Consider the following 14,803-nt stretch of genomic DNA (forward strand, 5'->3'; position numbering starts at 1 on the left):
AACCATCAGGTAGAAGGTACAGGAGCCTCAGGACTCACACCACCAGGTTCAGGAACAGTTATCACCCCTCAACCATCAGGTAGAAGGGACAGGAGCCTCAGGACCCACACCACCAGGTTCAGGAACAGTTATCACCCCTCAACCATCAGGTAGAAGGGACAGGAGCCTCAGGACTCACACCACCAGGTTCAGGAACAGTTATCACCCCTCAGCCATCAGGTAGAAGGTACAGGAGCCTCAGGACCCACACCACCAGGTTCAGGAACAGTTATCACCCCTCAACCATCAGGTAGAAGGGACAGGAGCCTCAGGACCCACACCACCAGGTTCAGGAACAGTTATCACCCCTCAGCCATCAGGTAGAAGGTACAGGAGCCTCAGGACTCACACCACCAGGTTCAGGAACAGTTACTACCCCTCAGCCATCAGGTAGAAGGTACAGGAGCCTCAGGACTCACACCACCAGGTTCAGGAACAGTTATCACCCGTCAGCCATCAGGTAGAAGGTACAGGAGCCTCAGGACTCACACCACCAGGTTCAGGAACAGTTACTACCCCTCAGCCATCAGGTAGAAGGTACAGGAGCCTCAGGACTCACACCACCAGGTTCAGGAACAGTTACTACCCCTCAGCCATCAGGTAGAAGGTACAGGAGCCTCAGGACTCACACCGCCAGGTTCAGGAACAGTTACTACCCCTCAGCCATCAGGCTCCTGAACGAAAGGGGACAACCACACTCATTTGCCCATCCATTGATCTCACTTTAAGGACACTTTATCCCACGTTATTTACTGCTATTTATTCCTATTGGCAATGGCACAGTTTGTCGTCTTCTGCACTGTAGTTGATGTTTCATTGACCCTGCTACGGAAAGCGAATGAGGCTGTTATTGGTGACAAATATGTACTTTGGTAATGAGACTTTAATTAATCCCATTGGTGACCCGCGGCTCTGGTCTTCCGCAGCAGACGCCTCCTCGCCACCCATGGATGTCATCCCACCGCCGCCCCCTGTCCGTGATCCCTCCCTGCCGCCGTGCAAAGCTCCGGCGAGGCGAGGCCGCCCGCCCGGGAAGAAGCCGAGAGCCAAGGCCAAGGCCAAGCCACCGCCGCCCGTCAGCCGGCGCCAGGGCCTGGGCGGCCCGTCCGCCAAGCGGGTGAAGCGCTACTACCAGGAGCGCTGGAGGAGCGAGTACCTGATGGAGTACGACGGCCTGCGGCACGGCCTGGTCTGCATGGTGTGCGGCAGCTCGCTGGCCACGCTCAAGCTCAGCACCATCAAGCGCCACATCCTCCAGAAGCACCAGGCCTCGCTCAGCCTGTCGCCCCGCCAGAAGGCCGTCGTCATGGCAACCTGGGCGGAGCACCCGCTCAACCAATCGCGGCGCGACGCCGGGCGGCCAGGGGCGGGGCCCGACGGCCTCCACCAACCCTACGGCCAATCTCGGGTTGACGAGCAGGAGGAGGCGGCGCCCCCGGGCGGGTACCAGACGCTGGCGGGGCTGGACCAATCGCAGATCGAGATGCCTCAGGCGGCCCCTGGTCTGGCAGGCTTTCCGCCAATGGCGAACCGATTCCAGCAAGAAGAGGCGGGGCAGATCCAGCAGTTGCAGATAGGCGAGCCGATCTGTCTCATGAACCAATTGGACATCGGGTTCCACGAGAGCGCTGAGGCCGCGGTTCATTTCAACCGGCCCCATTTCAACCAATCAGAGTTCGAGATGCTGAAACTGGAGGTGGAGCCAGCTGCAAGGTTCCTCCAATCACACGGGCGGTTTCATCGATCCGAGTCATCCCAGACCCTCAGCCAGTCACAGATTCCCGTCGAGCCGAGAAGGGCGGAGCCTGCGCCCCCTCCAGGTACCGAACCTGCATTGCATGTAATTCTCGTTTTGACCATCAGTTACGTCACAGCAGGCGACCATTCTGCCCACTTCAAAGCTACTAGTCACACTCCTAAAACAATGGTACTGCACCGTAAAAGCCTTTCGGTCCATCATATTGTGCCGGACGAACTAAACTAGTAAGGAAACCCCCTAACTGAACTAATCCCTTCTTCCTGCACACTTATAACTTGCTCTGAAAATTCATGTGCCTTTCCCAGAACCTCTATCTGACTCCTCCAACATCCCAACACATTCCAGGCACAACCACTTAGTGTAAAACAGAACTCCACACATCTTCTTTTGAACTTACTCTCACCCACTTACCTTAAGTGCATGCCCTCTGGTATTAGACATTTTGACTCTGGGAGAGGAAAAGATACCAGCTTTCTGCCCTATCTGTTTCTCATAGTTGTATAAACTTCTATCCAGTCTCCCCTTAGCCTCCAGCCCTCCAAAGAAAATAACCCCTTCATTAACTCCCCCTCATGCCCTTTAATCTAGACAGCATCCTGGTGAACCTCTTCTGCACTCTCTCCAAAGCCTCTACATCCTCCCTATAGTGTGATAACCAGACTTGAATGTCTGTCTCTCTCTCTCTCTCCTTACCCTTCATAAATGTAAATCCCTCCATGAGAAATCCCTCTTTAGATCCACTTTCAACAGCTCTACAATGCATGGAGGCCGGTGACCAGTGGTGTGCCTCAGGGATCTGTTCTGGGACCCCTACTCTTTGTGAATTTTGTAAATGACCTGGATGAGGAAGTGGAGGGATGGGTTAGTAAATTGCTGATGACACAAAGGCTGGGGGTGTTGTGGATAGTGTGGAGGGCTGTCAGAGGTTACAGCGGGACATCGATAGGATGTAAAACTGGGCTGATAAGTGGCAGATGGAGTTCAACCCAGATAAATGTGAGGTGGTTCATTTTGGTAGGTCACATATGATGGCAGAATATAGTGTTAATGGTAAGAATCTTGGCAGTGTGGAGGATCAGAGGGATCTTGGGGTCCGAGTCCATAGGACACTCAAAGCTGCTGCACATGTTGACTCTGTAGTTAAGAAAGCATACGGTGTATTGGCCTTCATCAATCGTGGGATTGAGTTTAGGAGCTGAGAGGTAATGTTGCAGCTATATAGGACCCTGGTCAGACCCCACTTGGAGTACTGTGCCCAGTTTTGGTCGCCTCACTACAGGAAGGATTTGGAAACCATAGAAAGGGTGCAGAGGAGATTTACAAGGATGTTGCCTGGATTGGGGAGCATGCCTTATGAGAATAGGTTGAGTGCACTCAAACATTTCTCCTTGGAGCGACGAGGATGAGAGGTGACCTGATAGAGGTGTATAAGATGATGAGAGGCATTGATCGTGTGGATAGTCAGAGGCTTTTTCCCAGGGCTGAAATGGCTAGCACGAGAGGACGCAGGTTTAAGGTGCTTGGAAGTATGTACAGAGGAGATGACAGGGGTAAGTTTTTTACGCAGAGAGTGGTGAGCGCATGGAATGGCTGCTGGCAACGGTGGTGGAGGCGGATACGATAGGGTCTTTTCAGAGACTCCTGGACAGGTACACGGAGCTCAGAAAAATGGAGGGCTATGGGTAATCCTAGACAGAGTTATTTCTATGGTAAGGACATGTTTGACATAGCATTGTGGGCCAAAGGGCCTTTATTGTGCTGTCGGTTCTCAGTATCACTGTTTGAACTATTTACTTTTTTGTGTATTTGCACGTCGGTTGTTGTTGCGAGTGGGTTTTGTTTTGTATTTCTCTGCTCGACTGTGAAATCCCACAAGAAAGAGATCCTCAGGGTTGTCAGTGTTGAAGTACGGGTGTGCCCGCCTTACACTGCTTCGCTTTCACAAAAGACCCACGTTAGTCACCTGTCTTCGCATTACAAAGAGGGTTTTAACTTCTACGCAAATCTTCCCCGTGAAAATTAACGGTTCTTCGCTTTACACCGTTTCGGCTTCAGAAAGGTTTCATAGGAACGCTCTGCCTTTGTAAGGGCGGGGGGGGCACCTGTATCCGCTCTTTGATAATAAAATCACTTTGATTGATAAGGTCCCCTCACAATCGCCTGGAGGAACAGACCAGGCTTTTCTTGTCCATCAAAGTAGGTGCTACACCTCGCCAGAGGGTGTAGCAGGCTAGCGGGGGGAAGGAGCGCCTCACACCTCCTTCGGTAGGGGCGCATCCTCGCCCAGCCACCCCTCTCCTACCACCAATAAGCCGGTCCCATCTGCCCACGCGCGATCTCCGTCTCTCCGTCCCCTCGCTGTTAGGGACACGGAGGGACAGGCCATTCGGCCCACAGTGCTGTGCTGACCCAGCTAAATCCAAAACCCCCAGGGGGCATCTGTAGTGAGGGCTGAAGACCCCTCATGAGATGTGGGAAAGAGGAAGATCAGATTTCTGAGAGTGAAACCTGGAACACAGAACAGAATAACGGAGGAGCAGACCATTCGGCCCACAATGTTGTCGAACCGGCTGAAAAGCAACTCAAAAGCACTCAAAACACTAATCCCTCCCTCCTCCCTACACCATGTCCCTCCATCTCCCTCACCTCCACGTGCCTGTCCAAACGTCTCTTAAAAGTCTCTCATGTATTTGCCTCCACCACCACACCAGGCATCCACCCCTCTCTGGGTAAAAAACTTACCCCTCACGTCCCCCTGGAACTGACCCCCTCTCACCTTCAATGCATGCCCTCTATTAGACATTTCAACCCCGGGGAAACAGATACTCCCTGTCCACTCTGTCGGTGCCTCTCATAATCTTATAAACCTCCATCTGATCTCCCCTCGGCCTCCAACACTCCGGAGAAAACAACCCAAGTTTGTCCGGCCTCTCATGGTAGCACACGCCCTCTAAACCAGGCAGCATCGGGGTGAACCTCTTCTGCCCCCTCTCCAAAGCCTCGACATCCCTCCTGTAGTAGGGCAACCAGAACTGTGTGCAATACTCCGGATGTGGCCTTACCAGAGTTTTATAAGGTTGGAACACAACCTCCTGACTTTTGAACTCATTGTTTTTACTAAAAATAGCAAGCATTCCATAAGCAAACACAAAGTACACTGCAGACGCTGTGGTCAGATCAACACATACAAACGTGTCCTGACGAAGGGTCTCGGCCCGAAACGTTGACTGCTCGTTTCCATGGATGCTGCCCGACCTGCTGAGTTCCTCCAGCGTGTTTGTAAGCATTCCATAAGCTGCCTTAACCACCCTATTGACCGGTTCACGTCCATCTAAATGCCCTCTATGTATCTGCCACCCCGGTGGCTGTGTCACACTCCCACCACTTGCTGTAAAAAGGATATTTGCCCCGCATCTCCCTTTTAAATTGCTTCCCTCACCTTAAGTTCCAATCGGAGAATAGACTCTGGCTGTCTACCTATGCGTTTCATGATTTTGTGTGTCTGTGTGTGAGTATGTGTGGTGAGAGTGTGTGTGAGAGAGTGTGTGAGTGTGAAAGTGTGTGTGTGAGAGTGAGTGTGTGAGTGTGTGTGTGTGTGTGTGTGAGTGTGTGTGTGTGTGTGTGTCTGTGTGTGTGTGTCTGTGTGTGTGTGTGTGTGTGAGTGTGGGTGTGTGTGTGTGTGTGTGTGAGTGTGGGTGTGAGTGTGTGTGTGTGTGTAAGTGTGTGTGTGTGAGTGTGTGTGGGTGTGTGTGTGTGTGTGAGTGTGTGTGTGTAAGTTTGTGTGTGTGTGTGTGTGTGTGTCTGTGTGTGTAAGTTTGTGTGTGTGTGTGTGTGGGTGTGTGTGTGTCTGTGTGTGTAAGTTTGTGTGTGTGTGTGTGTGGGTGTGTGATGTGTGAGTGTGGGTGTGTGTGTGTGTGTGTGTGATGTGTGAGTGTGGGTGTGTGTGTCTGTGTGTGTGTCTCTGTGTGTGTGTGTGTGTGTGTGTGGTACCAGACGAGAACGCGTCCAGACAGGATGGAATCGGACGGGACAGGAGCGCACTGCGATGGGATGGCAAAGGACGGGGCCAGGCTGGAATCGGGCTGGATGGGATGGGAAGGGACGACATTAGACACTAGACAATAGGTGCAGGAGTAGGCCATTCGGCCTTTCGAGCCAGCACCTCCATTCACTGTGATCACGGCTGATCATCCACAATCAGTACCCCATTCCTGCCCTCTCCCCATATCCCTTGACTCTGCTATCTTGAAGAGCTCTATCTAACTCTTTCTTGAAAGCATCCAGAGACTTGGCCTCCACTGCCTTCTGGGGCAGAGCATTCCGTAGATCCACAACTCTCTGGGTGAAAAAGTTTTTCCTCAATTCCGTTCTAAATGGCCTACCCCTTATTCTTAAACTGTGGCCTCTGGTTCTGGGCTCCCCCAACATCGGGAACATGTTTCCTGCCTCTAGCGTGTCCAATCCCTTAATAATCTTATATGTTTATCAGATCCCCTCTCATCCTTCTAAATTCCAGTGTATTTTTTTATAGATTGGAGCTACTGGGCTTGTATACACTGGTTGGGAAGGGAAGGGACCGGGAATGGGGCAAGATGGGATTGGATGGGATCGGAAGGGACCGGGTTGGAATGGGGTAGGGCGGGATGGGAAGGGACCGGGTTGGAATGGGGCAAGATGGGATTGGATGGGATCGGAAGGGACCGGGTTGGAATGGGGTAGGGCGAGATGGGAAGGGACCGGGTTGGAATGGGGCAAGGTGGGATTGGATGGGATCGGAAGGGACCGGGTTGGAATGGGGCAGGGCGAGATGGGATGGGACCGGGTTGGAATGGAGCAAGATGGGATTGGATGGGATCAGAAGGGACCGGGTTGGAATGGGGCAAGATGGGATTGGATGGGATGGGAAGGGACCGGGTTGGAATGGGGCAGGATGGGATGGGATGGGACCGGGTTGGAATGGGGCAGGATGGGATGGGATGGGACCGGGTTGGAATTGGGCAGGATGGGATGGGATGGGACCGGGTTGGAATGGGGCAGGATGGGATGGGATTGGATCGGAAGGGACCGGGTTGGAATGGGACAGGATGGGATGGGATGGGACCGGGTTGGAATGGGGCAGGATGGGATGGGATCGGATCGGAAGGGACCGGGTTGGAATGGGGCAGGGCGAGATGGGAAGGGACCGGGTTGGAATGGGGTAGGGCGAGATGGGATGGGACCGGGTTGGAATGGGGCAGGATCGGATCGGAAGGGACCGGGTTGGAATGGGGCAGGATGGGACCGGGTTGGAATGGGGCAGGATGGGATGGGATCGGATCGGAAGGGACCGGGTTGGAATGGGGCAGGATGGGATGGGATGGGACCGGGTTGGAATGGGGCAGGATGGGATGGGATGGGACCGGGTTGGAATGGGGCAGGATGGGATGGGATCGGATCGGAAGGGACCGGGTTGGAATGGGGCAGGGCGAGATGGGAAGGGACCGGGTTGGAATGGGGCAGGATGGGATCGGATCGGAAGGGACCGGGTTGGAATGGGGCAGGATGGGATGGTATCGGATCGGAAGGGACCGGGTTGGAATGGGGCAGGGCGAGATGGGATGGGAGGGGCTGGTCGGCGACAGGAATGCATCGGGACCCCCAACTTAACCCGCCTTTTCTCTGTTGCCCGGCAGGTTCCCCGCTGCGCTCCGGGCCCACCGAGCCCGGTCCCCCGGTCAAGGCGGAGGCTCGTCCGGCACTCCGGCCGCCCCCCCCCACAGACTCTGCCGCCGGGCGGGGCGGCCGCGGAGCCCGCCGCTCCTTCCAGAGCCGCTGGCGGGCCGAGCACCTGATGGACTATGACCCGCAGCGCCGCCGGCTCCTGTGCATGGTGTGTGGCCAGTCGCTGGCGGCCCTCTCCGTCCGCGCCATCCGCCGCCACGTCCTGAGCAGCCACCCCCACTCCCTGCACCTGAACCGGGCCGAGAAGGAGAACATTCTGGAGGCCTGGGGCGAGCAAGGCCGGCCCCAGGAGGCGGAGCCCAAGCCCGAGCCGCCCGCTCCCGCCCGCCGCTACCAGGAACGCTGGCGGGCCGAGCACCTGATGGACTACGACCCGCAGCGCCGCCGGCTCCTGTGCATGGTGTGCGGCAAGTCGCTGGCCGCCCTCACCCTCGGCTCCGTCCGCCGCCACGTCCTGCGCAGCCACCCCCACTCCCTGCACTTCAGCCCCGCCGCTCGGGAGGACATCCTGCAGGCCTGGAGCAAGACGGTGTCCCAGCAGCGGACGAGGAGCGTCGCAGCACCGGGGCCCGCCGGCCTGCGGCACCAAGCGGCAGGTAAGGCCCAGTTCGTTCCAGCTACGCTAGTCGGGACAGGCTCGATGGGCCAAATGGGCTAGTTACACTCAAATATTCTCTGCCTATAAAAGGTATTCGTCTCCTCTGGGAAGTTTTCATGTTTTATTGTTTTACAATAGTGGTTTTAATCTCAGTCACTGATTAACAGAAAAAGACTCTTTCGTGAAAACAGATCTCTGCAAAACTTCTCACCTTAGTAGAGATTTGTAAATTAATTTTAAATATAATTAATCACAAATATAAAACACAAAATAATTCATTTTATTGGTATTCACCCCCTTTAATGTGACACACACCAAATCATTACTCACCTCAATAATAAGCAAATGCTTTGAGAGGCTGGTCTAGTACATCTGCAGCTTTCTACCACCCACACAGGACCCCCTACAATTCGCTGACCAACACAACCGATCAACCGATGACTCAATAGCCACAGCTCTTCACACCGTCCTTACACATCTGGGGAAGAGGGAAGCTTACGTGAGAATGCTGTTCTTGGACTACAGTTCAGCATTCAACACCATGATTCCCTCCAGGCTCGACAAGAAGCTCAGAGACCTCGGCCTTCACCCTGCCTTGTGCAGCTGGATCCTGGACTTCCTGTCAGATCACCGGCAGGTGGTCAGAGTGGGCTCCCTCACCTCCAACCCTCTGATACTCAACACAGATGCCCCTCAGAGCCCCCTCCTTTACTCTCTGTATACCCATGACTGTGTCGCCACCCACAGCTCCAATCTGATAATTAAATTTGCTGACAACACTACACTGATTGGCTTCATCTCAAATAATAACGAGACGGCCTACAGGGAAGAAGTCATCACCCTGACACAGTGATGTCAAGAAAACAACCTCTCCCTCAATGTTGCAAAAACAAAGGATCTGGTTGTGGATTACAGGAGAATGGGGACAGGCTCACCCCTACTGACATGAATGGATCTGGGGTTGAGAGGGTGAACAGCTTCAAGTTCTTCAGCATAAACATCACCGAGGACCTCACGTCGTCTGTACACACTCACGTGTGGTGAAAAAAGCACAACAGCACCTCTTTCACCTCAGATGGTTGAGGAAGTTTTGTATGGGCCCCCAAATTCCAAGAACTTTCTACAGGGGCACAATTGAGAGCATCCTGACTGGCTGCATCACTGCCTGGTATGGGAACTGTACCTCCCTCAATCACGGGACTCTGCAGAGAGTGGTGCAGACAGCCCAGCGCATCTGTAGATGTGAATTTCCCACGATTCAGGACACTTCCAAAGACAAGTGTGTAAAAAGGGCCCGAAGGATCACTGGGGACCTGAGTCACCCCGACCACAAACTGTTCCAGCTATTACCATCCGGGAAAACGGTACCACAGCATAAAAGTCAGGACCAACAGGCTCCAGGACAGCTTCTTCCACCAGGCCGTCATGCTGATACAACTATATTCCTATGCTATATTGACAATCCTGTTGTATAAACAATTTATTACAAATTACTATTTATTGCACATTTAGACCAGAGACGTAACGTAAAGATTTTTACGCCTCATGTATATGAAAGATGGAAGAAATAAAGTCAATTTGATTCAGTCACTGGTGCAGCCAATTGGTTTTGGAAGCCTCGTCATTAGTTAAATGGAGATCTGTTTTTGGAGACCTGTTGTGAGTCAGGGTGTTTCAATTGATTGTAGTAAAAGTACACCAGTATCTGGAAGGTCCAACTGTTGGTGAGTCAGTATTCTGACAGGGATTAGTGAGGGAGGCCACCAAGAGGCCGAAGACAGCTCTGGAGGAGTTAGAAGCTTCAGTGGCTGAGATGGGAGACTCTGCACATCCAACAACTGTTGCCCGGGTGCTTCACCGGTCACAGCTTTACGGGAGAGAAGAGAAAGCCACTGTTGGAAAAAACTCACAGGAGATCTCGGCTAGAGTTTGCCAAAAGGCATATTGCAGACTGAAGTCTGCTGGAAGAAGGTTCTGTGGTCGAATTAAACCAAAATCGAGGCTTTTGGTCATTGGACTAAACGTGACTCCACACACCATCCCTACCGTGAAGCACGGTGGTGACTGCATCACGCTGTGGGGATGCTTCACGCCAGCAGGCCCTGGAAGGCTTGTGAAGGTAGAGGGTAAAATGATTGCAGCAAAATACAGGGAAATCCTGGAGGAAAACCTGATGCCGTCTGCAAGAGAACTGAGACTTGGGAGAAGATCTGTTTTCCAGCAAGACAATGACCCAAAGCACAAGGCCAAAGCTACACAGGGATGGCTTAAAAACAACAAAGTTAACGACCTGGAGTGACCAAGTCCGAGTCCAGAACCTCAATCCAACTGAGAATTTGTGGCTGGACTTGAAAAAGTCTGCTCACTCACGATCCACATGCAATCTGACAGAGCTTGAGCAGTTTTGTAAAGAAGAATAAGGGAAAATTGCAGTGTCCAGACGTGCAAAGCTGGAGACCTATCCTCACAGACTCAAGGCTGTAATCACTGCCGAAGGTGTGTCTGCTAAACACTGACTTGAAGCGGGCGAATACTGAAGCAATCGATTATTTTGTGTTTTATATTTGTAATTAATTGAGATCACTTTGTGGAGATCTGTTTTCACTTTGACGCAAGAGTCTTTTTCTGGAGATCCGTGTCAATGAAAGGCAAATTAAATCCACTGCGATTCAAAGTTGCAAAACAATAAAACATGAAAACTTCCGGGGGGGGGTGGGGGGGAGCGAATACTTTTTCTGGGCTCTATATGTATATCGGGAACAAGCAGGGCCCCCCCCCCACCCCTGCAGCTGGTGAATCCAAGGGAACGGCAGAGATCTATACAGTTTGGCACCAGTGGCGTCACAGGAGTTGCCAGTCAGCATTGAACTCATGGTAAAGGAAAAGATTTGAGGGGGTGAAAAAGATAATCTGAAGTAATTTGGGGGAGTCTAGTACGAGAGGGCATGATTTAAGGATTGAAGGGCGCCCATTCAGAACAGAGATGCAAAGAGATTTTTTTAGCCAGAGGGTGGTGAATCTGTGGAATTTGTTGCCACGAGTGGCAGTGGAGGCCAAGTCATTGGGTGCATTTAAGGCAGAGATTCATAGGTATCTGAGCAGCCAGGGCAGCAAAGGTTATGGTGAGAAGGCGAGGGAATGGGACGAAAGGGGAGATGGGATCAGCTCATGATGAAATGGCGGAGCAGACTCGATGGGCCGAATGGCCGACTTCTGCCCCTTTTTCTTCTGGTAATGAAGTACACGGGAATTGGATAAGTCTGTTTCTGGTAGGAGCAAACATGAATGTGTTAAGATACAAACACCTACCATGGAATTTACATAGGGTTACACACATTTTGGACAAGAAAGAAACAGACGAGGACAGATACGCGGGAATTATTATTACTAATTTTAACAACAATTCTAATCATTTAGTTTAATAGTGTGGAATTACAATTGCACATAAATATCTACTTTAGTGGCTAACTATGTTTCTTTTAATATCATCTCAGCGTGTACTTGTGAATGTGTGAAAATATATAGATTTATACATATAATGGAAAAGGCTTTATTGTGGTGGACAGGGCAGAGAGATTCAAAATCGCGCGCTTAAATCTCCCCTCCCATGGGCCCCTGCGACTCTCCCCGGAAGGTCCGCCCCGAGCGGGTAGTTCCAAACGCGCTGCCCCGGCTCCCGATGGTGGTTCGAGTCCCGCGTGTGCGGGCCGCTACGTTATATGTTTAAAAAAAAAGTTTATGTAATACTTGTGAACGCCTTATCCAAATAAAAATAAAATATTAAAATAGAACTCATTGTAGGACTGCGTTAGGGAGCCCAGCTCCCGATTATTGCCCCCTACTGCTGCTATCTGTAACCACTTGGCCCCTCGGCCTCTGCACTGACATGTCCGTCTCTCTGACTCTTGCAGCGGTGGAGTCAGCGGGCAGGGACCTGGGCGACCTGGGGGAGCGGCTTGAGGTCGGGGTGCCGACCCCGGTGGAGATCGAGGTCTACGTGGACGAGCCGGAGAGCCGGCCGGCGAGCCAGAGGCGGAAGCCGGGCCGGGACCACCGACGCAACTACCAGGAGCGCTGGCGGCTGGAGTACCTGATGGACTACGACCGGTGGCGGCACGGCCTGGTCTGCATGGTGTGCGGGGCCACGCTGGCCACCCTCAAGCTCAGCACCATCAAGCGCCACATCCTGCAGAGGCACCAGGCCTCGCTGGGCTACAGCCTCACCCAGAAGGTGCTGCTGGCCCAGGAGTGGGACAGGAAGATGCAAGTGATGGCCAGGGTGGACGTCTGGCACCTCCCCGGCATCCCAAACCAGGAAAGCCCTCCCAGCCAGCCCGGAGCGCTAGGCTCAGGGGGCGACTAGGGGAGGGGCAGCTCCTTCCTGTCCCTCAACGTCCCATCCCTCCCTCCCTCACCCATTTCTTCCCCTCCCCTCCTTTCCCCCTTCTCCCACCCCTCCCTGCTTCCCTCGACCCCTCTTCCCTCCTCCCCTCGTCTCCACTTCCTACCCCTCTCACCTTGCACCATTCCTCTTTTCCCCTCCCTCGCCCTCCTTCCCTCCCCTCCCCCTCCTTCCTCTCCTGTCCCCTCCCAGCATCCCTCATTTCCCCCCCCTCACCCTCCTCCCCACCCCTTCTGTTCCTCCCCTCGCCTCCAACCTGCGGCCACTTGGATCAGCCGAGTGGTCCCTCCCAGCCTCTGGTGTCGGTAGGACGCGTAAGGCCCCGGGATCAGAGCTCGGCTCGCGGTGGTGGGGGGGGGGGGGTGGTCACAGGATGGGTGGCAGGAACACGCTGTCGATTTGGGAGGGGGATTTGCCCTGACGCACCTTCCCTGACCAGTGAGGGTAACCGAGCCGCCGAACCTCAGCTCACGGGAGATTCCACCGGGCGCGTTTCGAGAGTGAACTCTCCCCGGGACGCCTGTCACCGAAGTCACGGAACGCAATCAATCCACGGAACTCTCCTGCAGCGGAATTGTTCAAATTTAAATATATATATATATATTATATTATATTCAAATACATCTAATTTCTCTTTATCGTCCCGTCACGCACTTCCAGGGCGAGGTGAAGCGTGTGATGCGCGATTACGGAGATCACGCACTGAAAATTGGGTTTAATATAATTCAGTATCCACACAAACAGGATCGGGGTCAGAATCCCCCGCACGCGTCGTGAGATTTGTTGTCTTTGCGACGGCGGTACGTTGAACCAACTATGAATTACTGTAAGTAATTAAGTGGTGCAGAGATAGAAATGGGACGGTGGTGAGGTGGTGTTCACGGGTTCAATGTCCGTTCGGGGAGCTCATGGCAGAGGGGAAGAAGCTGTTCCTGAATCGCTGACAGACATACTTTATTGATCCCAAGGGAAATTGGGTTTCGTTACAGCCGCACCAACCAAGAATAGTGTAGAAATATAGCATTATAAAACCATAAATAATTAAATAATAATAAGTGGATTATTCCAAGTGGAAATAAGTCCAGGACCAGCCTATTGGCTCAGGGTGTCTGACACTCTGAGGGAGGAGTTGTAAAGTTTGATGGCCACAGGTAGGAATGACTTCCTATGACACTCTGTGTTACATCTCGGTGGAATGAGTCTCTGCCTGAATGTACTCCTGTGCCTAACCAGTACATTATGGAGTGGATGGGAGACATTGTCCAAGATGGCATGCAACTTGGACAGCATCCTCTTTTCAGACACCACCGTCAGAGAGTCCAGTTCTACCCCCACAACATCACTGGCCCTACGAATGAGTTTGTTGATTCTGTTGGTGTCTGCTACCCTCATCCTGCTGCCCCAGCACACAACAGCAAACATGATAGCACTGGCCACCGCAGACTCGTAGAACATCCTCAGCGTCGTCCGGCAGATGTTAAAAGACCTCAGTCTCCTCAGGAAATAGAGATGGCTCTGACCCTTCTTGTAGACAGCCTCAGTGTTCTTTGACCAGTCCAGTTTATTGTCCATTCGTATCCCCAGGTATTTGTAATCCTCCACCATGTCCACACTGACCCCTTGGATGGAAACAGGGGTCACCGGTGCCTTGGCCCTCCTCAGGTCCACCACCAGCTCCTTAGTCTTTTTCACATTAAGCTGCAGATGATTCTGCTCGCACCATGTGACAAAGTTTCCCACCATAGCCCTGTACTCAACCTCATCTCCCTTGCTGATGCATCCAACTATGGCAGATCATCTGAAAACTTCTGAAGATGGCAAGACTCTGTGTTGTAACTGAAGTCCGAGGAGTAGATGGTGAAGAGAAAGGGAGACAAGACAGTCCCCTGTGGAGCCCCAGTGCTGCTGACCACTCTGTCTGACACACAGTGTTGCAAGCACACGTACTGGGGTCTGTCAGTCAGGTAATCAATAATCCATGACACCAGGGAAGCATCCTCCTGCATCACTGTCAGCTCCTCACCCAGCAGAGCAGGAGTGTGTGTCTTCAGGCTCCTGTACCCCCTCCCTGATGGCAGAGGGGAAGAAGCTGTTCCTGAATCGCTGAGTGTGTGTCTTCAGGCTCCTGCACCTCCTCCCTGACGGCAGAGGGGAAGAAGCTGTTCCTGAATCGCTGGGTGTGTGCCTTCAGGCTCCTGTACCTCCTCCCTGATGGCAGAGGGGAAGAAGCTGTTCCTGAATCGTTGAGTGTGTGTCTTCAGGCTCCTGTACCTCCTCCCTGATG

General features: G+C 52.9%; 1 protein-coding gene across 2 annotated transcripts in view; it reads left to right on the forward strand.

Moving 5' to 3' along the window:
• Nucleotides 1-13,132, forward strand: part of LOC132384074 (zinc finger translocation-associated protein-like) — a 53,595-nt gene extending 40,463 nt beyond the window's left edge. The window contains exons 3-5 of one of the 2 annotated variants that reach the window (XM_059955394.1): nucleotides 969-1,859; nucleotides 7,471-8,115; nucleotides 12,029-13,132. In XM_059955394.1, the coding sequence (XP_059811377.1) occupies nucleotides 969-1,859; nucleotides 7,471-8,115; nucleotides 12,029-12,480 (1,988 nt within the window). In that variant the 3' untranslated portion in view covers nucleotides 12,481-13,132. Of the gene's footprint in view, nucleotides 1-965; nucleotides 1,860-7,470; nucleotides 8,116-12,028 lie in introns of both variants that reach the window. The other variant, XM_059955392.1, reaches the window with a different exon arrangement.
• Nucleotides 13,133-14,803: the final 1,671 nt, after the last annotated feature.

The sequence above is a fragment of the Hypanus sabinus genome, chromosome 31 (genome assembly GCF_030144855.1).
Source record: "Hypanus sabinus isolate sHypSab1 chromosome 31, sHypSab1.hap1, whole genome shotgun sequence".
NCBI lineage: Eukaryota > Metazoa > Chordata > Chondrichthyes > Myliobatiformes > Dasyatidae > Hypanus > Hypanus sabinus.